Source organism: Hippoglossus stenolepis, chromosome 13 (genome assembly GCF_022539355.2).
Source record: "Hippoglossus stenolepis isolate QCI-W04-F060 chromosome 13, HSTE1.2, whole genome shotgun sequence".
NCBI lineage: Eukaryota > Metazoa > Chordata > Actinopteri > Pleuronectiformes > Pleuronectidae > Hippoglossus > Hippoglossus stenolepis.
In genome coordinates, this window is record NC_061495.1 from 8,465,108 (window position 1) to 8,489,800 (window position 24,693).

At 41.4% G+C, this 24,693-nt stretch overlaps 2 protein-coding genes across 4 annotated transcripts; one reads left to right on the plus strand and one right to left on the minus strand.

The window, feature by feature from the left end:
- Window positions 1-961: 961 nt before the first annotated feature.
- Window positions 962-24,009, minus strand: LOC118119999 (GRIP and coiled-coil domain-containing protein 2). Of its 3 annotated transcripts, none has more exons than XM_035174544.2 (24): window positions 23,819-24,009; window positions 23,106-23,162; window positions 20,871-20,955; window positions 20,675-20,754; window positions 20,454-20,558; window positions 19,811-20,315; window positions 17,551-19,379; window positions 16,990-17,041; window positions 16,710-16,810; window positions 16,467-16,565; window positions 15,144-15,263; window positions 13,894-14,058; window positions 13,568-13,672; window positions 12,522-12,684; window positions 11,693-11,793; window positions 11,379-11,456; window positions 11,150-11,287; window positions 10,363-10,484; window positions 9,125-9,301; window positions 8,685-8,893; window positions 6,945-7,172; window positions 6,530-6,669; window positions 3,990-4,191; window positions 962-3,435 (listed from the first exon to the last, which is right to left on the minus strand). In XM_035174544.2, the coding sequence occupies exons 1-24, from the start codon at window positions 23,822-23,824 to the stop codon at window positions 3,362-3,364; spliced, it is 4,941 nt and encodes a 1,646-aa protein (XP_035030435.2). In that variant the 5' UTR covers window positions 23,825-24,009; the 3' UTR covers window positions 962-3,361. The 3 variants fall into 3 exon arrangements, with proteins under 3 accessions (XP_035030435.2, XP_035030434.2, XP_035030437.2); XM_035174543.2 differs by having other exon boundaries at window positions 23,106-23,165; XM_035174546.2 differs by lacking the exons at window positions 23,106-23,162; window positions 23,819-24,009 and adding an exon at window positions 21,364-22,715.
- Window positions 4,946-6,080, plus strand: tmem223 (transmembrane protein 223). The gene has a single exon (XM_035174548.2). The coding sequence runs from the start codon at window positions 5,134-5,136 to the stop codon at window positions 5,941-5,943; it is 810 nt and encodes a 269-aa protein (XP_035030439.1). The 5' UTR covers window positions 4,946-5,133; the 3' UTR covers window positions 5,944-6,080.
- Window positions 24,010-24,693: the final 684 nt, after the last annotated feature.

Here is a 24,693-nt window from a genome sequence, read left to right on the forward strand (position 1 = left end):
ATTCACTTATCTATTCATTTCTACTTTTATTGATTCATTTATTTATACATTTCTACCTTTATCTATTTATCTCTGTATTTCTACATTTACTTCAATTTTCTTATTAATTAGCTTCTTTTTTTTGTCATTCATACAAATAAGCTTGGGAGCAAACCACAGAGAGGGGCATGCACCTCATTCCATGGGAGAAATCTGTGCTTTTATTTTGAAAACTAAAGGAACTGTTGAGTGTTTAGTTGTGTTTCTCCTGCAGCTTCTCACGTCTCAGTCTGGGAGACTCCACCGCTGCAGAGTTATGATCCAGACCACAGACTGTAAAGAGCCGCCCCGCGAACACACACTGCAAAATGTGTCAACATGTGTGTAATGTGGCTGACGCCTCTGCCGCTGATTCTCAATCCCAGTCTGTACTCTCGTGTCATGTACATGATGTGTGAATCATATGGAAAGTCTTAAGTTTTCATTGAGGGAACTCTACAGAAGTTCAACATGGCGGGTGGGAGCCATTAAGAAACATGTGCCAGACCAATACTGAGATTTAAAAAAAGGGAAAAACATCCACAGGTTTTACAGACAGTAAATGGAAAGAATGTGTCACTATTACTACAGTGGATGAAAATAAGAGGATAATAATAGGTGATAAAATTAACTGCAAAGAAAATATGAAATCCTATAATGACAGTGCTGCGCCTCAGTGAGGCATTAGCATAATAATATGTCTAACTTTATTTCTCCCAGTGGCAGATATGGCAGCTATTATTTGTTGGTTCCTCCGCTGGCTGCGTCATGATACCCAAACCACATTTATTTCCTTAAAAGGAAAAGGCCTGACTCCCCCTTCTCTCCTCCAGGAGAGATCAGACTGTGATAGGAACAAGAGAAATTCAGAGTAAGAAAGAAACGAATGATGCATCTGAAGCGCTTTACAAGATTAAAATGACACAAGCAATTAAAAAAACAATTAGAATGTCAAGCAATCTTTAATGAAAGGAAGCCAAATAAAAGAAAGAAAATAAAACAGGAAAAATAATTGACATAAATAAAATGGGGGTTACAAGAATGTCATTGTATAAAAAGAGATGAATGAATAGATACGAGTAAGATCAGACCAGAGGGCTAATAAAAGCACATTCATAAATAATATATTCGTGAGAGCAATTTAACAGAGGAGCCAACCAGTCTGATCTCCCCTGGAAGTTCAATTTATCGAGTAACAGAAAAGGCCCGCTCACCCGACAAGCAAATCCTTGGGTGAGGACCTCAGGTTAATTCCGACTGGGCACACGTCAGTACACCACTGATGTACCTAGGTGCATGTCCAGCGCAGGCCTTAATGTCATTACCAATATATTCATGGGACAGAGAGTGATGTTTAACTGGGGGTTAACTGAGCCAGGCCTAAATATCAAATCATCATTCCCATTCATATTTGGTTGCAGAAAGTTCTGAGCTATCCCGCATTTGAGGTAACAAATGCAAGTCGTGACAAATTCATTGATTAAAAGAGAGGAACAAATAAGTGTCATCTGCGCAACGTTAAGATTTTACAAGTCTGGAAACACGAGGTGCTCTGTTGTCTCTCTCGCAGCCCCTCCTGATGAATATCTGAACAGTCTGTGTGCCTTGTATGTTCCAGCAACATGGAACTTCTCCAAAAATAAATAAACATGTAGCTGTGAAACACCACTGTCTGTGAAACCAGCTGTTGCCTTATGTAAATTAAGATTTCAACACAATAACACTCCAGTCAATATACAGTAAAAGTTTATTCACCCACATAGATATTATATTGGTCCGTTTTTCTCATCCCTCCTGCTGACATCAACCCTCATAAATATAAAAGCCTAGGATAAAAATACATTCACTCACGCTGAAAGAATCACAAAAAAAAAAGCTGCCAGTGGAATTAGAACAAGCCAGTTATCTTTATCAATGATTTCAATGATTCCAATGATTTATCAATGACTTTATCTTTATCAATGATTGAACTTCAGTATTTATGTAAAGGAAACATGAACAGAAATGTTTGAATGTGTGTTTTAGGGGAAGTGGGACCTCTGTGTGGAGTTGTGTCCCCCTCCAAAATCCCAACAGTAGGGCCGGAGGTCATGATGAACGCTGTTAATAGAAGCACCCATGAGTCTGGTTGGGAGTCTTGCTCAAGGACACTTTAGCAGGGTGGATGTGCTTGGTGTCACAGGGACTGAGAAGACAGCCGACTTCAGACGAAATCACTCATGTTTGGAGGTTTTAACGACAGCACAACAACTGACAAATCAATAATTGGTTCCAGAAAATGGAAACAGAAATCATGAAAACAATAGTTTGGTATTAACCACTAACAACAAATTACACAGAAACCAAAACAGAATTCAATACCATCACTATTGAATATGATTAACTGCAGTTGAGTAAAAGAAAGGTTTAACTGCTTCATTCTTCAGGCTTTAGTGAACTGATCAACTGCACGCTCAGTCAGGAAAAGTGCAAATATACCATGTATGATACTGCTCAGTGATGTTGGTCAGGTGAACCTGATAAAAGTTAGATATGCACCTCTTTGTAAATAAAGCGATTTTATGATGGATGTTTGCTTTAGCTCATGCACTGAAATCACATACTTAAGACTGTTTCCAAAGCACAGAATAGTAAAGATTTCCCCCCCCCCACCTTCCACACGACAGTAAAAACTAAAAGTGGAAATTATTTCAAAATGGCCACCTGTACAGGTAGAGTCCTTAAAAACAACTGAAAGAAATGTGTGTTATTTGTCCACAAAAGACCTAAAACAGTAGAAGTCCTTCAAATATCCTGTGCTGCCCATTAGATGTGGAATTCTTTCTTGCAAAGTAATCAAACATCTAAATATTGTATTGATGTTATGCTATTAACAGTTACCCCCCCATACATGGTCACAAATTAAACAATGTTTCTTACATCATTAACTCATTCACAATATTCTCATTGTGATAATGATGCCTTATAATCCCTTATGAGCTCCACTTCAAGGAAGTGTAACCATGTCCAGTAAATGTTATAAATATAAGTCAAAAATCATGGAAGACAGAATCATGTCCCTGTTCACATTCATTGACAAGAGACTGGTGTATCTATTGCACTGCTCATTAAATATTCATCTAAATGATTTAGTTTCATCTCTGTCCCACATTGTCATTCAGTTTTTGTACATTCTTTGGTCCTTTCTATTATGTCTCCAAACATTATTAAATTCCCCAGTTAGCATATCACTCATTTGACACTGTTTTGAATGAACAATACAGGTTTTCACAGAAAAAGTTCCAGTAACGTCTTAGCACTGTGCTCCCAATGTTCCCATTGTTGAGCTGGTTTGGATTCAGGTCTATCTGATTCCAGACCAGCTGTGGAGATAGGAGGACCAGCCCGAGCCCCGAGACCCAGACCCCTCCTCCTCACCTTCACAAGAGAGAGCAGAGAACATCTGGTTAGAAATTATGAAAGCTAAATGCTATGGTACTTCAACCTCTGGAGATGAACATTAACAAATAGAAAGTTCTTTGAATTAACCAGAGGAAGATGTATGCGTCAATAAAGGATAGATTAAAAAACTATTTGGGTGTTTGAGTCTGTGTGTTAAGATGCTGTGTGTGAACGTTGCTGTTGTGATACAGTAGGATGAGAATATGATGATTGGTTTAATGTCGGTTGCTACATGTACACATTATAGCAGTTAACAGATTCCAACTGTAAGCATATTTAATATATCAAAACATATCCAACATCATGATATAACAATGACAAACTAAGAGTTTATAGGAAGTTTGTCCAGTGCTCAGGTTGCAAGTACTGATATATTTTATGTGTATACTTTACATGTTACTCAATACATTTTTTTAACAATATGGCACCCCTTCTTTGGACCCATTCAGATGCTCTGCACAGGCTCTGTAATGACAGACAAAGCAGTATGATTCAATTAAATTCAAACTTTCATATTGTACACACTGTACCTTGTGCAATGGCAGCCAGTTTGCTTTTCTCCTCTGGACTGAGCTGCAGCATGGTGTGAATAACTGGCAGCAGTCCCTGCCTCTCACTGCCGGATCGCAGGAAGATGAATTGCAGCAGGACATTCTTCAGATACTCCAGGTTGGCCACACTCTTCTCCCTCTCCTGGTTTCGCTCGAGACGACGCACTTCACTCTTCAACAACTAGCAGGTGAAAAATACCGGCAAAATAAATTAGAACTAAATCCCCAAATCTGCACATCTCTCACTAGCATGGAAAGAATGGTGCTCACTCAACATTGAGGATATTAATGTGCTTGTGCAGAACAAGCATGTTCATGTGCCTTTCCTATGGAAATATTAAAAAAGATATCTACAGTGAGAAAAATCTGATTTCCTCAGGAAAAGTCAAGTAAAACAGCTTATTTTATAAAGAGGAAATAAGGTACAGATATTATAATTTTTCTTTTTTTGTATGGAACAATACATTTTCTGTCAGGGCCCCCACTTTGATCCTTCTGGCAACTCCTTATTCTCTTTCAAATCCCTCTTAATGTGTTTTTTCTCAGGATTTCAGGGATCTAAATTTATCTTCAACATTTTTATATCCTAGCTTTGATCTTTCCAGCTATTTTATTCATTTGAAATTTAAAATATTATTTTATTTGTAGTCTTTTCTCATCTGTAAGATTGCTGCTCTGTTATATCAAATTGCTCCTAATGTTTCCTTTTGTTTGCATTTAATCCTTCATTCTTAACTTGTAAAGCACAGCTACTGTGTTTTGAAAGTTTGTATATATACGGTTTTTATAAACATTGCAAAGCAGTTAAATGTGTAATTGAATAAAAACAAATTCGTTAAGTCATTAAATCAGTGTGGAAGTGAAGTGTTTTTGTTTGAAATAAAGTTATCGCGTTGCTCCTCTGTACGGGAATGGGTAATTTTGACCGCCTCTACTTACCGTAGTGTGACAGCATACGTCACGCATAACAAACATGGCGGCGCTCTGTAGGACATAGTTGCGCGGTGTGTTGGAAGAGACGCATTAAAAAAGCTCTCTATGGCAACTTTAAACGGTGAACACACACTGGGATTGTCTGTGAATTAGCTGAGTGTAAAACTAAAACGTTAACACGTCGGGAGAGATGGGTTTGGAGCGTCTGTGTGGAGTGTTGGAGTTTTACTCCAGGCAGCTCCGACTCGTTAACATCCAGCACAAAGTGTCAGTCTGTAGAAACGCGTCCATGTCGGCTCAGCCTTCACCGAGCAGCGGCCTGTCTCCCCGGGTCTCGTGTATACCGGGCCTGTGCTGGGGGACATCGGTCCAGTCGAGCCGCCACGCCGCGCACAGGCAGCTGACAGCCCGCCGCAGCCTCTCCACCTTCGCCCAGCCCTCCAGAGACGTCATCCTGTTCGACCACGACCGGACCCGCTTCTTCCAGCTCCTGGCCATCTTCTGCGGGGGACAGCTCGTCTTCTGGACCTACTTGGCTCACTTCGCCTACACGGGGCTCAGGAACACAGGGGGCACGCCAGACAAAGGGAAAGCCAAGACGACGTCCACCACCACCGGGCTGGCTGGGTTGTGGAGTTTTGAGATGAACCTGGGGTCGAACATCTGGAGGTACGGCTTCACGCTGGGATGCCTGGCAGTCGGTGCGGGGATCGTCGGGCTCGGGACTTTGTTTTGCCGTCGCTCTGTGTGCAAGGTGGTCTTACATCAGGGGGGGAGGATGGTGACAGTCGGTACACAGTCGCCTTTGGGAGCAAGTCAAGGCCGGAGAATAACTGTCCCACTGTCCGAGGTGGCCTGTCACGCGCACAGGCAGCAGTCCCCCTCATTTATCCCCCTCAGGGTCAAAGGACACAAGTTCTACTTCCTCCTGGACAAAGAGGGGACCCTGAACAACGCCAGGCTGTTTGATATCACTGTCGGGGCATTCCGGCAGGTTTAATTTGGTGTTGGGCACCAAAAAAACAAAACAAAAAAAAACTATCGAAGACTGATCAACGAAATTTAATTTTACACAATGATGGTATCTCATTTTCTGTTTGATTGTTTCTAAGCATGAAATAAAATCTGCAAACTCAAGACTGAGTTTATTTCTCACTACTATGACATGAGATATTTGTTAACACTCTTTAGAGCTAAGGCAACACATTAATTGCATAATTGATCAATAAAATCTGTTAATTAATCTTTCTTCAAGCAATTAAATCAAACATTCCAGTTTCCCAACTGTAAGGACTTTCTGTGTTTCTGTGTCATTATGAACAGATGGATTTTCAAAGAATAGTATATTCGTGAAATTTTAAAGTCTGAAAAGTATTTAATCTTTAAATTTATTTTAAATGAGCAGTGTGTGTAATTGCAAATTGAATCCAGTTAAATTAACTGTTTAAACAAACTGTTGCGAGAGTAAACTAATGTTTTTTGTGCTTCGTGTGTGTGTGTGTGTGTGTGTGTGTGTGTGTGTGTGTGTGTGTGTGTGTGTGTGTGTGTGTGTGTGTGTGTGTGTGTGTGTGTGTGTGTGTACATACAGTGATCTGCTCCATGAGAGCAGCGTTGGTGGCCTCGGTTTCATGCAGCAGGCTGTTCATATGCTCCATGCTGCGTGTGGCTGTGGTCAGCTTTTGACTTAGCTCTTCTTTGGTCGGCTCCACTGTCCACACAAATGGCTCTAGAGATGAAAACAAAGACACACAGGTTAAGATCGTGGTATGAGAAGTTTGCGGGCGTAGAAGCCAACTCTGTAGCTCATGTAGTAATGTCTTTATTTTTACATGTGTGGATGATCATTTGCTCCAGTGTATAGTGAAGTAGAATCTCTTTCTGAATTTGCATTTCTTGACCCAAACAGGGTCAAGAAAAACAGGTTTCGGTCACAGAATGAATCTGGAACTTGTGTGACAGACATTTTATATACGGAGTAAATATTATGGCGCATCTCATCACCTTGTTTGGGATCCGGAGACATGAGGAGCTGCTCCAGAGAGGGGAGGGGTGTAAGTGCAGGAGAAGGGCTCTCACTTTCAGTCATCTCCATACCCTCGCCCTCTTCCCTGGCCATAGACTGAAGGTCGCTGAGAGCCATCAGTCCCAGGCCTATCTGGTTTTGATCGGTGTTTCTGCGTTGAGGGTCTGAGGACAGAGACTTGCGGCTGGACTGGACCGACACTGCACCTGAAAGAGGATGAAAGGTTTGTAGAACAAATCTTTGCCTTTTTCAGCAGCTTCATACATGTGTAATAAAAAGCTGAGGATAAGGTTAACAAACAGAAAATGTAAAAAATGTAATATATACATTTTATTTATTGATTGGTTACACAAACTAGGATTACCTTAAAACTGGATAAAATTTGAGATAATTTTATAATTCAATTCATAACACTCTTATTCAAGTAACTATCACCATGGCTTCAACAAGTCAAAGAAATGTCAAAAGATCTTATATCATAGCTATTATCTCAAAGACCACAACTGAACTACATACTATGCAAAACATTTTTCTATCATTTCCACTTAGATTCACACTAAAGTGTGAGACATTGTCCTACTGCTTTGTGACATGAGGGGGCACCAGACACATTCCTGTTTAAACCAGTTTAGTTGGCATAAACAAAGACAAGTGGGAAGAGAAGGGGGACGGATGGGGCACTTGAGAGTGTGGGTGGACAAAAGAGAAGATGGTGATTAATGAACCTGAAACTGAACCGAGAGGCCAGACTCCGAACCAGTCCCCTCACCAACACACCTCTAGTCTGCCACTCTTCTAATGACCGAGATGATAAGATCCTGCTTTATGCATATGTCAGTTTTTTGGTTTTGTGAGTGTGAATGTGTTCGAGTGGGACAGTGAGAGCACATCAGGAACACAGCGCTGCAGCCTCCACAGGTTTTCTAATTTGTGAAACGTTTTGAGATTAATGGTTCAGTGTAGGGCTGCACGATATTAGGAAAACATGCGATAACCTTGTTGAATATCGCGATAACGATATGACTTGTGATAAATCTTTTCTGCACACTGGCCCCTTTAAGAATAAACTATGCAAAACATGAGAAATACTGATCAATTTGTAACCGTTATTACAACTTTCTGATTTATAAGAAATATTTTATAATAACAGTAAAAACAATAGCCCCAGTAAAACACACTGATGTGAACCTTGCGCATTGTTGCTTTTTAAATCCAAATATAGTGGTAAAAAAGCTCAAATATGACCTTCAGTTGTGGCTGATATTGGCTGTTGATATCTCACTAATACTGGTGTGCATCTGTGAGACACTAATGATGAGTCTCTCCAGATGCGACAGTGAGTGGTTTGCCACACTGAGAGGCGGGAACAGAGCTGAGAAGCCTCAGCAACACCTGGCCACACTGATGTGACAGAGGAATCACGCGCACACACACGTGTGCACACCTTTTCTAGTCATTACTACGTGTATTTGCTGTTTGACTCCAGAGGGCAGCTGTGTGGGAGGTGACGAATGTGTTTCCAGCAGACCCCCATCCTTCCTATGTTCTCTCTCACATAATTCCCCTCATAGAAGAGACCAATACGATACCACTCATCCACTCGTTCTATGTTTGAGCTGCAGTTACTTTTTTTGATTCTTATGTTTACTCCCCTATGTACAGAATCAGGTACTGATACATTTGAATGGATCAAGTTTGTAATTTGCATGGATGCTTACTGTTCTGGTTCTGCAGTGTGAAGAGCTGCTCCTCAACACGGGTCAGCTGGCTTTGCAGGGTCTCTACAGTGGCTCGGTGGTCATCCTGCAGCCTCCTTAGCTGCTCCCTGTACGTCTGCCGCTGGGCCTCCACCTGAGACAACAGGTCACTCTGAGCCTGGGACAGGTCTGAGCGCAGAGCCATCTTATCTGACTGCACAGACAACAGCCTTGAGGTGGAGACAGAGCAAGGTGGAATTGAAAGAAGACAGTTAGGTTTGTGGAGAATAAGCAGGAAAGGACCGAAGAGTGGCAGCTGTTTGCCAGGCCTCATCAGGTGTGAAGACAGAATGTGTGCATATGTCTAATGATTGCAAAATCACATCCGAGGAGTAAAAGTCAGATTGAAAAACAAACAAAAACAGGGATATATGGGGGAACATACAGTAATTCAAGCTCACCTCTCGCGGAGTTCTGCCTCCTTGCTCACAGTTTCCTGGAGGATTTTATTGTGTCTCTCCAGTAGAGTGTCATGTTCAGTCTGGAGCTGCTGCAGCTCTGCTGTGCTGCTCTGGAGGCTCTGCTGGCTTTCTGCCAGCCTGGACTTCAGCTGATCTACCTGAGAGGAGAACTGCTCCCTGTGGGACACACATCGCATTAATTACACTGACCAACTCGTAAGCTGCTTTCAGACATGCATGGAACTCTGAAGTTCCTTCTTATTTTCTATGGAGGTGATACATGCTCATAATCAGGGTAAAATGTAATTGTATATGCTCTAATGTTCAGAAAGAGACCACTGTCCATTGCTTCAGCCTCTGCCTGAGACATTATCGCCTGTCTCTTTAAGGCCCTCCCCCTATAAAGCCTAGTCTGCGCTAATTGGCCAGCTTGCCCTCTCTTTTGTTATCGGTCAACTGCTTCCAAGGTATATAGGAAATTTTGGCCTCCGCTTTAGCTTTAACTGGCTTAGGTGAAGTTAAGTGGGTGTGACAGACTAGTCGCTAGATGTGTATTATGCAAATGAAGGGTATTGTGATGTCCCATGACATGTTTGAGGGTGCTATACATGAGGACCAGTGTCAGTAGCCTTGTGTACAAATACTCTAAAGCCAGTTTTGAACAGTGCAGCAGCACAATGACAGTGTTAAAATTGCACCCACTAATTAAGACTTTATTTGTACAGCACCTTTAGCAAATAATATAACACAAAGTGCTGTACAGAATAAAAGTGTTGAAAACAATATCCCACACCCCACCCATAATTAGAGGAAAATTATAATAAGAGGAACTGGGGAAACACTGGTGTAAATCTCATGAATTTTCAATGAGGAAACACCAAAGGCAGGTAAACAAAGATAAAAATAAAACAAAATAAATACAAAAACATAACATTAAAGATAAAACATTAAAATGCTAAAAGAAACTGAATGTTTTGAAGTTAAGTAACAAAAGTGAAGTAAGAAATAAAGAGTGGGGTATTAAAAGGAAAACAATCCAGAGAAAATCAATAAATGAAATAAAAGGATATGCCAGTGAAACTTTCTAAGATGTACAACTATATAACCACTCAATAAATAAAAATGTAATTAAAAGACTGACTGACTATGCTGGATATGCAGGAGTACAGAGCCATTTCCCTGTACTCTGAAGGATTACATTCACTGAACACTCACAATGCATTACGTGTTGTTCTTACCTCTCTAGTTTGCCAGAGTCTCCTTCGCTCTGAGAGGTGGTTTTGCTCTTTTGCTGTTTGAGCACATTGTGAACTCGCACCTTGTAGCCCTCAAACTCGCCTGTCGTTGCCGCAAGCTCAGCCTGGAATCGAAGATCAAGCAGAGATATACAGTAAATAACATGTTAAATGTAGATTAATCTTTTCTTTTCTCTCAAACAGGGAAATAAAAGTGGGAGCAAATGGACAGACTGTAAGAGATGAGCAGATTTTTTTCATTTGTGTCAGACCATGATCTCAATGGCCTTAGTATTTATTTGTCTGATTGAGAAAATAACCAGTAAACCTGTAACATTTTCTCACTGATGTTTCCAATGGTGCCTCATCAAAACTCTCAGTCTGCTGCAGTCAGGTTCACTGTACTTGCACAATGTACCAATGTCTGGGAAAAACACCCCAGCTGAATAAAAAAAGTTGAGTCAGTTTCAATTAGAAAAACACTGCGTTTGTCCAACTGATGCTTGTGCTACTGACAATGTTCAAATAAGGTTAATGGATTTGCATTTCTATTCTTTCCAGCCATCTTTCCCAGTACAGTTGGAACCCTCTTCCAGGCATTTTTACACTGAACAAAAATCCATAAAAATATTAAAATCTCTAACAAGGCTATGGCAGAGGGGAGGGGGGAGATGAGGGAAAGATGAAAAAGTGCAAAGCCTGTTGGAAACTACCACCCTGAGGTTGTATAGCAAAATTATAGCTTAATCAGTAGTAGTAGTTAAAAATGGAAAATTTAATTTTCATGTACCGTAGCATCGTCTCTCTCCTGCTGCAGGCTGTTGATGCGTTGCTGCAGGGAGCTGCAGGTTCTTTGTTGCTGTTCCAGTGTAGACCTCAGCTGCTCCTGCAGACGATGACGCTCTGCCGTCAGCTCGCACACCGCGATCTAATTGGATACACACACTTTAATATACACCTTCTGTATTAAACTGTTGACAGCGGGAGAAGTTAATGCTGGGTGTAGCTGCTGGTGTTACCTTGGAGCTTTCTAGCTGCTGTTGGTTAGCCTCCAGCTCTCCTGTCAGAGAGGCCTGCTGCATCATGAGGGAGCTCTCCTGCACACACACACAGACACGCACAGTGAAAGATTAAATGCATACACCCGTATACGTAAACATGGCAACACACCCACAAATGATTAACTATTCCCAGCATCTTCAAGGCCCTTTCAGCAATCATTCCCACATATGGTAGCACACCACAATTTAATTTCATCAGGCAGTGACGCAGTATTAGGAAATCCAGTGGGACGCACACAAACGCACACACATAGATACACACACACACAGACCTGTTTCTTGGCATCAGACAAGTCCTTCTTGGTCTGCACCAGCAGCTGTTTCATATTGGAGGTCTTCTCCTCCCCCTGGTCCAGCTGGGACTTCAAAGCCTCTGGAGACAGATACAGGTTCACAGGCACATGAGCAAACACAAACGCACGTACACAGACAGATGAAATAATTTAAGTTCAATTCCTTCTGTAGACTTTTTATTAGCTATTTTTTTCAGTATTTTGCCTTCATTATACAGATTGACAGTGAGGAGCAACAGTGCAGTTACATGGTAGAACGCAAATCATTAGAGCTCTGCAGTAATAATGGATGTTTACTATCAGTGACTGTAGACTTGTGTTCCTAAAACCTGCAGTATACATTTATTTGTCACTGATGAAGAACTGAACAGGATTGCACAGGTTTGGTTTAAGTTCTGATCAAACAACAAGAAAACAAAGGGATAGTTCACATAAAAATGAAAATTGATGGTGGTGTCATCCAAGAGTCCGTTTTGTCCGTTTTTTTTTTTTTACATCTGAAGAAGGGGTCCCGTTTACTTCAATTACTTCAATGGATTCAGCTGCAACTCTGTTTACCCCTTAGACTCCAAACGTGTTCTGTGGACTCAAACTTCACCCACCGCTCCATCGGCATAGTGGTGAGAAGATGAGTGAATTTTCATTTTTGGGTGAACTATCCCTTTGATGTGGAATCATGCTGTGACACAACCATGTGATTAAAACTGGCAACTTATGTGATTCCTACATAATTACACTGCTCAACATAAAATAAATTGTTGGGGGTTTCAATTAGAGCGTCAGTAAGTGAGGGTGAGCGTGTACATACCGATTTCCTGCTTGAGTGTGTCCTCCTTCTGGGAGAGTATGTTTATCTGACTGTTTAACTCTTCAGCGCACTCATCCTTCTCTGAAATTTTGGCGTTGAGGTCTCTCACCAGACGCTCATAGTCGGCCATCTCCATGTCCATCAGTGAGTTCTGCTGCGCCCCCTAGAGGCAGAGTCAATGTACTACATCAATACAGGGCACAAAGCTAAAACCATATCTTCCTGTCAGTCAAATCATTTATCTCAAACTTTAGGAAAAACAAGATACGGTTAAGAATTAGAACTATTTTCCATAAAGGACTATTTTTTCTGAATTCTATTGACTATTTTACACTGCATGAAATACGTAGCTAGAATTTGTAACACTTTAAAATATAAATATCCAGAGCCAAACCAAGTATAAAATCTGTTGTTTTATATAACAACGATATTCTTAAATAATACACAAACAAATGTTGACAATAAGATGGTGACATGTTTTTCTGAAGACTTCTTCTGATTATCTGTGTTCACTGTTTCTTAATTTAAGATTTATATATAATTTATTGATTCCAGTCATGTTTTAGTAAAATTACTATGATAATGTAATCACTGATCACTATGTTTAATTACAATCTAGGAACATTGTTCAATTTAAACATGCTTCCTCAGAATGTGTATATTTGTATCACTACTATTTAATAACAAACATTGTGGGATCTTAATCGTGCCCAATGTATCAGTGTTGTTCTTTCTTCCATTAGTAGCATCAACCTCAAAAACATCACGTTTATTGAGCTATACTAAAAAATTTGGACATATTGTCATATGTCAACAAAGTCAGACCTGCGGGCAGCGTTTGTGTACACTGCTGTACTATGTAGGTCTCCACTAATGGAAAAGCAACAGCAGCTCCTGTGCTGTGGGCAAGAAAAGTTCCCCTTCTCTCTGAAAGGTGCTGCTGTAGCTGCAGGCCGGCCATCACCAGTCAAGTCGCCTGAGTGGACAGGCCCTCTGAGACACACTAGTGTCTGAGAAGCATTTTGTGTGTTATTCTGTTTGTGTACCTTGCGTAGCTGCTCCAGTTCCTGAGCAGTCTGCTGAGACTGCTGCTGCTGCTTGTGGAGCTGTGCTGTCAGCTCTTCTACCTCCTTGACGGCAGATGACAAGTCCTACAGTGACAAGCAAACACAGAGGGGTGTGTGTGGGGGGTAGTTTCTGTTGATTTCAGAAAATTAAAAAGGAATAAATCGTGATATGAAGACACTTAAGGAATTTGTAAATAGGAACTTAATTATGTTTTTCTAGTTTCAAATACAGTCTGTGTATCAGGGAACAGAGGCCAACAAGTGCACGGAATTAAAAGGGTGGATCCATGTCTCTTTATTTCTACCTTGATCTTCTGTTCTTTCATGGCTCTCTCAGCCATCAGGTCTTTGTCAAGACTGGCTGTGTGTCTTTGTAGCTCCTGGTTCTGGGCCTCCAGCTGCCTCACTGTGCTCCTGATGGTCTCCCCACCAGCCAACAGGTCCTCTTTCTGACTGCTCAACATCTCGTACTGGAAAAAGCATAGACATTGCAGGTGACAAACCTAAATCTCTAAATAATTATAACTTCACAGGAGTTAACAATACAGAGGATGTGATCTATTGATAATTTGTGAAATTAAAAAGGATTTTCAGAAGCCCAGTTTTACTCTTATGAGCTGCGGAGATCACGTGATTTTCTTTACGATACCGGTTTGGCTCTTATCACCACAAACTCTCGACATCTTCGTCAGTGTCATCTTCTACGGGGATGACACTGCTTTTTCACCTGGGCTATTTGTTTCCTTTTTGTTATTTTCCTTTTGCGCCTGTCGCACGTTAAAAGCGTCATCAACCTTTGACTTTACTGCGATTAAGAACAGATAAATGTTATTGTTCTTTTACAATCACACTAAAAACAATAAGGGTGGATGTCACAATGCAAAAGTTAAAACCATACAATGTTACCACTCGCAGATGCACGTTTTTTATCTGAAAATGCACAAACTGAAAACCATTCATGCAAATCTGACAGCGGCAGCCTCTGTGGGCTGTTTGTGCAGGGAACACTGAACCAGCAGCCGCAGCAGCAGCAGCAGCAGCCACCTCCCATCATCTGTCAGCCAAACACTGAAACTATGATTGGTAAACAGAGATGTCCAGACATACTGTGGGATCCCTGACGAGCTTCTAGTCTGCCCACCCCCCCCAGAGACCCATGAGTGCACACAAGAATAAACCTGTGTCTGAGAAAATGGTGTTGCACTTGCATGTGGCAGATGGAAGCTATACTCCGCTCCATTTACTGTACCTGTCTGTTGTTCTCTCACTGGAAAGAGACAGTTATGAGCTGGAGGAGAGGAGGATATATAAACACTATTTCTCCCCAGCTCACCCAGTCACGTCTGATGAGCTATTTGTGGGTGCCGCGCTGCCAAGCATAGCTGGGTAAAGTGTCCCTGGCTAAAATGACTCACTGTAAATCAGATAAAAACAGAGTTATGCGAGACGTATTGGAGAGATGTATTGCCGGACAAAGTGGCACTGCTTGGATTTAGCGGTGGGCGAGAGCACTTTCTATGTTTGTTACTGGTGTGTGTGATTGAGTGTGTGTTACCTGTGTGACAGCACTGCTGAGTCGTTTGGTCAGCTCTGCAATTTGTCTCTCTGCCGCCTCCACCTTCTCTTTCTCCTTATCCAGTTGCTCTGTTTGCGTGTCGTAATCAATCTGCAGATTCTACACACACACACACACACACACAAACAAACACACAAACATTACTGGAAGCCGGTTGAATAGCTCAGTGAAGGTAAACACTATGAATCTCAAATATCAGCTGCATTTACATTTGAGTGTGGATGGGGAAAAACTCTCATTAGACACAACAGAGTGGTTTCTTCTTTAATGGAGACTAAGTCATAAAGCACAGTGCAGTCTGGGGACTGATTATGAAAACCACTGGGGGTGACATCGCACACAAAGTCTGTTTTTGAAGAGAAAACCCTTTCACTTGCCATTTAGGAACATAATAGGGATGTACACAATTAAGCAAATGATTAATGATGGAAAGTGTATATTGTGCTTTTGTTTAGAAGAAAATCGTATCATTTAAAATGCCATCAAATGGAATAACATTTGATTTTGCAACCTTTAATCAACGGCAGACATTAGAATAAGGAAAAGGATAATGTTAACTCCATTACAAATTTATGGGTGCTCTATTTATTTACAAATGAAATACTAACATGCAACTCTAATACATCCAGCCATCGATTCATCCATCATCTGTACCGCTTATCCTGTAACGCCCAGGCTACACTGGATGTGTCAGTGGCACGTGAGCATCGCAGAACATCTTGGTTTTGATTCAGCGCCCATGTTATCAGGTCAGAGCAGCCACACTGCCGTGCTGCTCATGCGCCTTCTAGAGAGTCAGGGACTAGCCTAGTTTCTCCTCGTACCATGCCAGGTTCACGGCAAAATAGATAGAATTAACTTTTAACACAGTCTCTGTCAAATATGTAACAACCATGAATATTTACAACACTTCCTGTACCCATTTCAAAGTAAAAGCACTCAAGCGTTTATGTTGACGAAATCCAATGATTTGTTTAAACTAAGTTTTTAATGGCAGAACCGGAGGATGAACAGCTTCATCCCATAGAATCCTAATATTGGGCAAGAGGTGGACATACAGAGACAAACAACTATTCATGCTCATTCGTACCTATAGTCAACTTAAAAAGTCTTCAATTAACCCAACCTCAAGCTGTGGGAAGAATCTGGAGAACCCGGAGAAAACCCACACAGACATAAGAAGAACATGCAAACTCCAAACAGACTGGGATTCGAAACAAGAACCTTCTTTCTGTGAGTATTATGTAAATTACAACAAAGCATTTTATTCTGGTGTTTTTTTTATCCCACATCCTCTCGTACCTTGTAGCCTTCAGCACCGTGGATGATATCTTTCATAGAGCTGCTCACTTTCTCCCTCTCTGCTTTCAGTGATCCGACCACCTCATTAAGGTTTGCAATCTGAAATAAAAACAATAATCGAGTTAATGATAGACTGAGATTTTCACAATCACCAGTCTGACCACTGAGGGGAAAATATATCTATAAATGTCAAATAAGGGACGACAAACATTTATGGTTGAGAAATGTCATTCTTAACTCTACCTCTTTCTTACTGATGTCCAGCTCCTTTTTCGCTTTGACAGCGACCGCCTTGATTTTGTTCATCCTCTCGTCCTTTTCTTTCTTTTCTTTCTCCAGGATCGCTGAAGGGAACAGAGGTTATATAGAAGTTTTTATTTATATTCTGGGATTCAAAACAATTAATTTCTTAGCTGCTCCAATAAACAGGGAAACTAAGATGACAATATTTTTATAAAATAATGTTCAATTTTAGATATTGTATTTTTCTACTCATTAACACGGACATGTGGCACCTTCATACCTATTTTCTGTTTGATCTCATTGTCCACAGTTTCCTCAGAGGAAGCAGACTCCTGGGAAAGTGATAGGAGAAAGTAGGAGAAAAAGAAAAATTCAAACATAAATTACAGCATAGTTCTTTAAAGAAAGTATTTTGTTTTTGATCGTGACGCTGTAAACAGTAAATAATTTTACTCATTCCCTAACCTATATTTAAATTATTTTATTTTTATTAAGAACTGCAGTCGTGTGAGAAACACTTAGGTTGTCATTTAATATACATATTATTTTGTCAGTTAATCAAGACAGCAGTTTAGTCTACAACAGTGATTCACAAAGTGTGTGCTGCTGTCCACTGGTGGTATTGCAGGTGGGTCTCAGAGTGGGCGATAATTTTTTTTCCAAATAGTAAATTTATCAAAAATTTACTTTCTTTGTTCTGGAAAAAAAAAATCAAAGATATCAAAATATGTGTAATGAAGTATGATTTCTAATGTTGTTATTCACATTCTAATGTTATATTATGTCAAGTTGGTCAAATGTGTGATTTAGGCAATTCCCAATCATGGTACACATCATTCACCTGGAGAGCAGCCATTTCACTCCTCAACTGAGAAATGAGCGAGTCTTTCTCTGTCAGCTGATCAGAGAAAGCTATTCTTTCTTGCTGCATATCCTCCATTTCCCCTTCTTCCTTCTCTTCAGTCATCAGAGAAACTTGAGCCATCAGTTTCTGGTTCTCCTCACTTATCTTCTCACTGACTGACTTCAGTTCCAGCAGGTCTTTTTGCAGCCCTTCGTTATCCTTCACCAACTCCACCAGATGGTTTTTCAGCATGTCCCTCTCCTGTTCCAGGTTAGTGATGTGGGCCTGGAGCTCCTTATGAACCTCCTCTACGCTTCTCTCCCCTTGAGCCTGTTCGAGAGTAGTCTTCAAAAGATCCCTCTCCTTTTCCAGCTCATCTACACGCACTCGGAGCTCCTCAACCTCATCGGAGGAATTTTTGAGTGCCTCATTCATATTTTCTTCCAGAGCTCCGATGGAGGTGCGGGACTGCTCTGCCTCCTCTGTCGCTGAGCTCAACCTCTCCTCTAGCTGATGCTTTTCAGACATCTCCTGCTCCAGCTGAGCCTCCACTGCTTCCCGCTTGGAGCACAGAAGCTCCTTCTCGTCCTGGGCTTTGGCGAGCCCCGAGGATGCCTCTTCCATTTTGTGATGGAGGTCAGTCTTCTCTGTGGCGAGCTCTTTGATACTCAGCTCTAAAGCAGAAACAATCTCCTGCCGTCTTTTCACCTCCTCTTTCAGACTCTCTTCTATCTTTTCCCTCTCCTCGTTCAGATGTTGCACTTCGTCCTCCTTCTCTTTTTTCAAGCCCTTCAGCTCCTTCTCTTTTTCCTCTGTCAGCAAAAGTGCATCTCTTTCTTTCCCCTCCAGCAGCCTCTCAAATTCTTTTGCTCTCTCATCATTCAAATTCTGCATTTCTTCCATTCGCGTCTGAAGCAGGGATTGTATTTTGTCTCGCTCCTCAGTCAGCCTGGTGATCATCTCTTTAAGGTCTTGCGTCATGTTTTCCTTCATCTGCATCTCAGAGAGGATCTCCTTATTCTGCTTGGTTAGCTCCTCCACAGATTGCTTCAGCCCACCGACCAAACTTGTTTGTTCCTCTACGGATGCCTGGACTTTCTGGTCTTCAGCTGTTGAACCTTCAGGCTTCAGCTGTTGTTGAGCCATGGTGTCACTCAGAGTGTTGTTCTCCTCTGTAACCTCTTTGACCTTCACCAAAAGTGCATCTCTCTCCTGGCTGAGATGAGCGATCTTATCGTGGAGTTCTTGTAGAGTACTAGCTCCGTGCTCCTTCATGGCATTGTACTGATCAACAAAATCTTGTGTCTTCTCCACCAGCTCTGTCTCTACACCTTGAAGTATGCCCCTCATGTGTTGGCACTCAGCCAGGGCAGAGTCTCTGTCCCTGGTCAAGGCCTCACACTGATCCCTCAGGTTCTGCTGCTCCTCTGGATCCGTTGCCGACTCCTTGGATTCTCCTTGGACCTGTTGTTGGTCTGGATAGAGAGTCCCTACAGTGTCATTGGAGGCACTTTCCCTGGTCAACTGCAATTCATTGATTTTAAACTCCATCTCCTCTTTCTCCATCTGGAACTCCTCCTTGATCCTCTCCAGCTCTGCTTCCTGTTCACTTTTCACATTACTGAGCAAGGTGAGCTCATCCTGCAACATGGTGTTCTGGGCTTGGAGGTCTTCCAGAGCTGATCTCAGTTTGCCAGTCTCTGTTTCCTCTCCGTCATTGTGGCTGGACTCACCCAGACTTAATCCAGACAGTGCCAGCATTTTGGCGATCCCTGAACCCCGAGCAGGATCCTCATCCTCTTCTTGCACATCCTGCAGATAGCTGTCTGGAGAAGATAACAGTCATGTTAATTGAAAAAGTCTCTGACTTATTACTTGTACCATGGACAGAAATGGTGCTGCAACATTAGCATAATTTCCATCACGCAATAAGTTAGCTCCCCTTGAACATACAGTAGTTTTATTTAATCTTCTGATAACTCATTATCAGAAGGGAATTATGTTCCTGAGTATTTCAATGGCATATCTATTTGTATATTTAAATATTTATATTTATATTATGAACAGACAAAAAGACTTATTGCATCTTGCCTATGAAATATTAAGAAATAGCCATGTGCATTTTTCATACAATTCTGGTGATTAAATATGACCATTGTAATAATTAAAAAACAATAAATCGTTAAGATAACATAAATTGTATTATTGCGTCATTGAATGGTTAAAATTCAGACTTTTAAATGAAATGCTGTTGTACCTTTCAGAGCGAGCTGCTCCGTCAGCTCCTCGTGGAGCAACAGGAGACGGTCCCTCTCGATCTCGCAGTCCTCCTCCAGTGCCCTCATTTCCTCCTCATGCTGCAGACTCTTCTGAGCCAGCTCCTCCTTCAGGTTCTCCACCTCCTGCTGGCCCTCCGTCAGCTCCCTTTGGTGGCTCTCTTGCAGCTCAGCGATCTCCTGAGTTCTTCCTTCGCGGGTAGCTTCCAGTTCAGTTAGAATGGTTTGCAGCTGCACTTCCAAGCACCGGCGTACTTCTTCGGCACTCTCTTTTGCCCTGGCATGTTCAGCTTGGCGCTCCCTCTCCCTTTCACTCTCTCTCCCCCTGTCACTCTCTTCTCGCTCTTTCAGTAACTTCTGGAAAAAAGCCACCTCCTCTTGGTGTTTGTTGTTGGACTCCTCTATCCTGCTATCTAGGGTCTTGATATTTCTTTGGTGGTCCTCTATCACATGGTCAAGCTCTCCTTGCAGTTTCGCTAGATCATCCTGCACAAAAAGACAGTCAGACACATGTTGTAAGGATCCTGTTTCATTATAAACATACATGCATCAATGTGTCGACTATACATTCCCCTGGAATATACCATATTTCCTATGTTAAAGTAGATCTTAATTTTTCCCCACCTTTCCTTGCTGCTTAGTCTTCTCAAGGTCTTTACGAGACAGTGAGAGACTCTGCTGAATTTCTGCCTTCTCCAGCAGCAAGGCATCCATCCTCTCAGTCAGCTCCTACAGTATTACACACACACGTGATTCACATGATGCATTATGAAGATGGGAACAGCATGTTAACATATGAATAATTAAAAGCATACATATGATGAGATGCAGCCCTACAACCAAACCTGTATCAGCGTGGAGTCATCTGAACTGCTGTTACTGCTTTTGTTTTGCCGCTTGGTGGATTCCACTTCTTTTTCCAAATCTGATAAAAGATCACATCATAAGCATAAGCATGTCACATCCTCCTATACTGCTGGCCCACAGAGCCACAGAGTCCAACACAAGTATACACAAGATTTAAGAGCATTTATAACTTACCTGCACACCTGCCCTTCATCTTCTGCATGGCAGCCATCTGCTTCTTGGCAAACTTGATGAGGTCATCTTTGGACAGTGTATCCAGCTGAAAACATAATGTAAAAAAAGAGAGAATCAATATAGACAACACTGTGCTGGACGATATGACCGATTGATATCAATCTAATCACAACACCAGTGTGCAGTGGACTTCTGGGGTTTCATACTACTGGACTGCTTGGATTTAGGCTAAGTGTATTCTTTAAATAAGCTTCTCTGCTAGAACACTATTATATCTGCGGTCTTAGGTTTTGGCTTACCTTGATTTGTGTGAGCTAGGATTTTGTTTCACTGAAGTGTTTGAGCGTTAAAGAGAACCAGTTAGAGTTAAAGTGCTTGAATTTTATTCAGATTTTTGTCAAGGGCTAATTTTTATTTTACTTTCTACCTGTGAGGTAAATAGACTTTGTCCTTCATCAGTTTTTGGTAAATTAGGAGATTTTGTTTAACTCACCTCTTCACTGATAAAGGTGAGAAGTAAAGTGTTTGTTGCTGTTGAGCTCTGCTGAGTTTCTGTTGCTGGACCATCACCACCTGGGGCCTGATTTCACTCATTAGCAGGGGGTGTGGTCAGCACAGCTGTAGCCAATCATCGTCAACTCTGGTGTCTAAAAACCAGGGATTGGTTGAAGCGTCAGTGAAGACTTGGAGGATAAAGACAAAGGAGTCTTTCGGGGGAGGTTGACTATAACGCTGCTTCCTTTTATTTGAATATGTGTATACTTTCCGTCCCTGTTCACATATCTACTCGTAGATACTATAGGCCTTGCACTCATTTACATTACCGTAACCTTTCCTCTCTTATCTATCCCACCCGTTTCACACATATCCAACACCTTGTCACAGGGTGTCTCTGGAACTGCCAGTCCGCTACCCGCAAGACAGATTTCATCTTTGGCTTTGCTACCCAGCAATCGCTTGGCTTCCTTGCTCTCACTGAGACTTGGATCACACCGACCAACACCTCTGCTCTCTCCTCTGCCATCTCTTTCACCCACACACCCAGACCCACTGGTAGGGGTGGTGGTACAGGTTTACTCATCTCCCCCAAATTTAGTTTTTCTCTCTACCTGCTGCCATATTTTACACCATTGTCTTTTGAATTTCATGATGTGACAGTTACTCATCCGGTACAATTGTTTTCTACCATCCACCAGGTCTTTTGGGAGATTTCTTGGAAGAATTAGACGTCCTCCTATTGAACATCCCAGAAAATGGCCCTCCACTTGTCCTTCTGGGTGACTTCAACATCCAGACAGTCATCTGACCTACTACTTTTACTTTCTTCCTTTGCTCTCACTCAGCCCTTCCCCTCCTACTCACAAAGCTAGTAACCACCTTGACTTAATTTAAATTTTTTTCTGAAACACAGGTAGCAGCACAAATCTCTGCTTGACTGACATCTCTCAGTGGATGTCTGCACACCACCTGAAAACCAACCTTGAAAAGACCGAGCCACTTCTCCTTCCAGGGAAAAGCTCTCCCACCCCATGACCTATTACATTTGAAAACTCTGTGGTAGCCCACACCCAGACTGCTAGGAACCTGGGTGTGACACAGAGTCAACTCTCCCTTACTGCAACAACCTGTTCCTGTAGATACAGGCTGCAAAACATTAGGAGAATATGTCCCCTTCTTCCCGGATCGGGCCCAGCCTACATCCGGGACATGGTCAAACCTTACACCCCAGCCCGTCCATTCACTCTATCTGCCTGCTGCTCCCTTACTGCGAGCCAACCACTCAACAAAATCACGACTGTTTGCTGTCCTGGCTCCTAAATGGTGGAACAAGCTCCCAAATGACAACAGAACAGCAGAAAGTCTACACATCTTCTGCCGCAGACTAAAGACATCTCTTCCGACTATACCTCGGCTATTAAAAAAAAATAAAAACAATATCTAGTAGCACTTATATGGCACGTACATTTAGCACTTTGTAAATTGTACTTGCTTGATTCTTATTGTTCTGGGTTTGTACCCTCACGGTTGAATGCACTTATTGTAAGTAGCTTTGGATAAAAGCGCCAGTGTAATCATATCAATCTAATCATCATGATAAATGTCACATTATCATTGTGATTTTTATATTATTGATAAATTATATTGCAATTAAAAATAGTTTTATTGCCCAGCTCTAAGTCAACAGTACAGATTTTTGAAGCACAGATGGGTGTTGTCCCTGGTGAAGATAAGTACCTTTGACTTGGCTGCTGGGGATGGAGCCGCAGACTCTGCTCCGGAGCCACCAGGGTCCTGCTTCAGCAGAGGGGGAGGGGGGGGAGGAAATGACAAACCAAACTAATGAAAGAATAATAACTGACAGGTATGCTGTATTACTGGGTTGTTTTTGTCTGCTTAGTTTACGAACTCATACTTGATATTCAGCAGTGTTTCATTTGAAAAACCTTCAAAATGTTTCTCTGCTTGGAATCAAAGACCCATTGATCATAGAAGATTTTACAACATGTTTTCTGATTCATCAGGAGCCATGTTTGCACACACAGATCAGTTGAGGGTGGTTTGATTAGAATGTGACACTGTTTGTCTTTCTTACTGTCAATATTGACACGTGTACTGGAGGGCTGACAGAGCAATGACAGCCACTTTAAGAGGCTCGCTATGTGAAATACAGTATCGCTGTTCGGTTTACACACTGCTACTGTACCAGAGGAATGTGAGATTACACTTCAGAGCATTCACGATATTTAACGTAAACATATAAAGCTTTAGGATAAAGGTCGCTGAGTAAACATCACATAGCGTCACCCGCAACTGTCTGGTAACGTTTTAAAACTCCATTCACAAGTGAAAGGGAGAAGCATTACATTATATCAGAAGCTAACTCCAAGGTGCTAGCACTATCTGCTGTCCTGAGGCTGGCTAATGCTAACTCGACAGTGAGCATTTACCTCCATCTTCGTGGTTCGGCTGTTCAGCTGCTTCTCAGTCGTCCGACAGACTCAGAGACCAAAACATATAACTTCAACAGACACAGTCAAAGCGAAAGTCAGACTATTTCCAATTCCGTGTGCATTTAAAACGATAGTATCCCCTGTGTTTTGGTTTGGAGCTAACAGGCTCAAGCAGCAACCTACTTCCGCAATCGTCAACCCAGTGACGTCAGTGTGATATACGTCACATGTTAAACAGGATATGTTAATAAAAATATACTTTATTTGCATAGCACCTTTCCCACGAGAATTGTGGCACAAGGTGCTTCACAATAAAGATTAAAAGGTATATCAAATAAATATAAAAGCACCATATGAATAAAACAGAATGCATCTGGACATTATTCAAACTACTTGATGATTACAGTACAGCAAATAAAGGTAGAGCCGTCACAATAAAATAAGCAGTCAAAATAAAATATTAAGATTATATGTGTGACTTGAAGTGAGTACACATAAACAGGAGAGTAACCTTTTTCTTCATTCTCAGGATAATACAATGTTTTCTATGAAATTTATAGAAAATTATTTTTGACTTAATGGAGATAAGAAGGGCATAGTAATTTCAATGTAATTCAATTTGTAACTTATTTTTATGTTTAATTTTCCTGAACCCTAAACCTAGATGCTGTTATGTTCGTTAAGATTTATGTATTGTACGTTAAAGTCAGAATTCAGACAATGGAAGTTAAACAACTAGGAGAATAAATCCTCCTTAAATTGGGAGTTAAATAAGTATTGTAAAATGTATTTTCCACAGATTTTATTTTTGGTATTCAACACCTCCGCTGGTCTAAATAGCTTCTAATCCACCAATTATGTCCTTGAGTCAG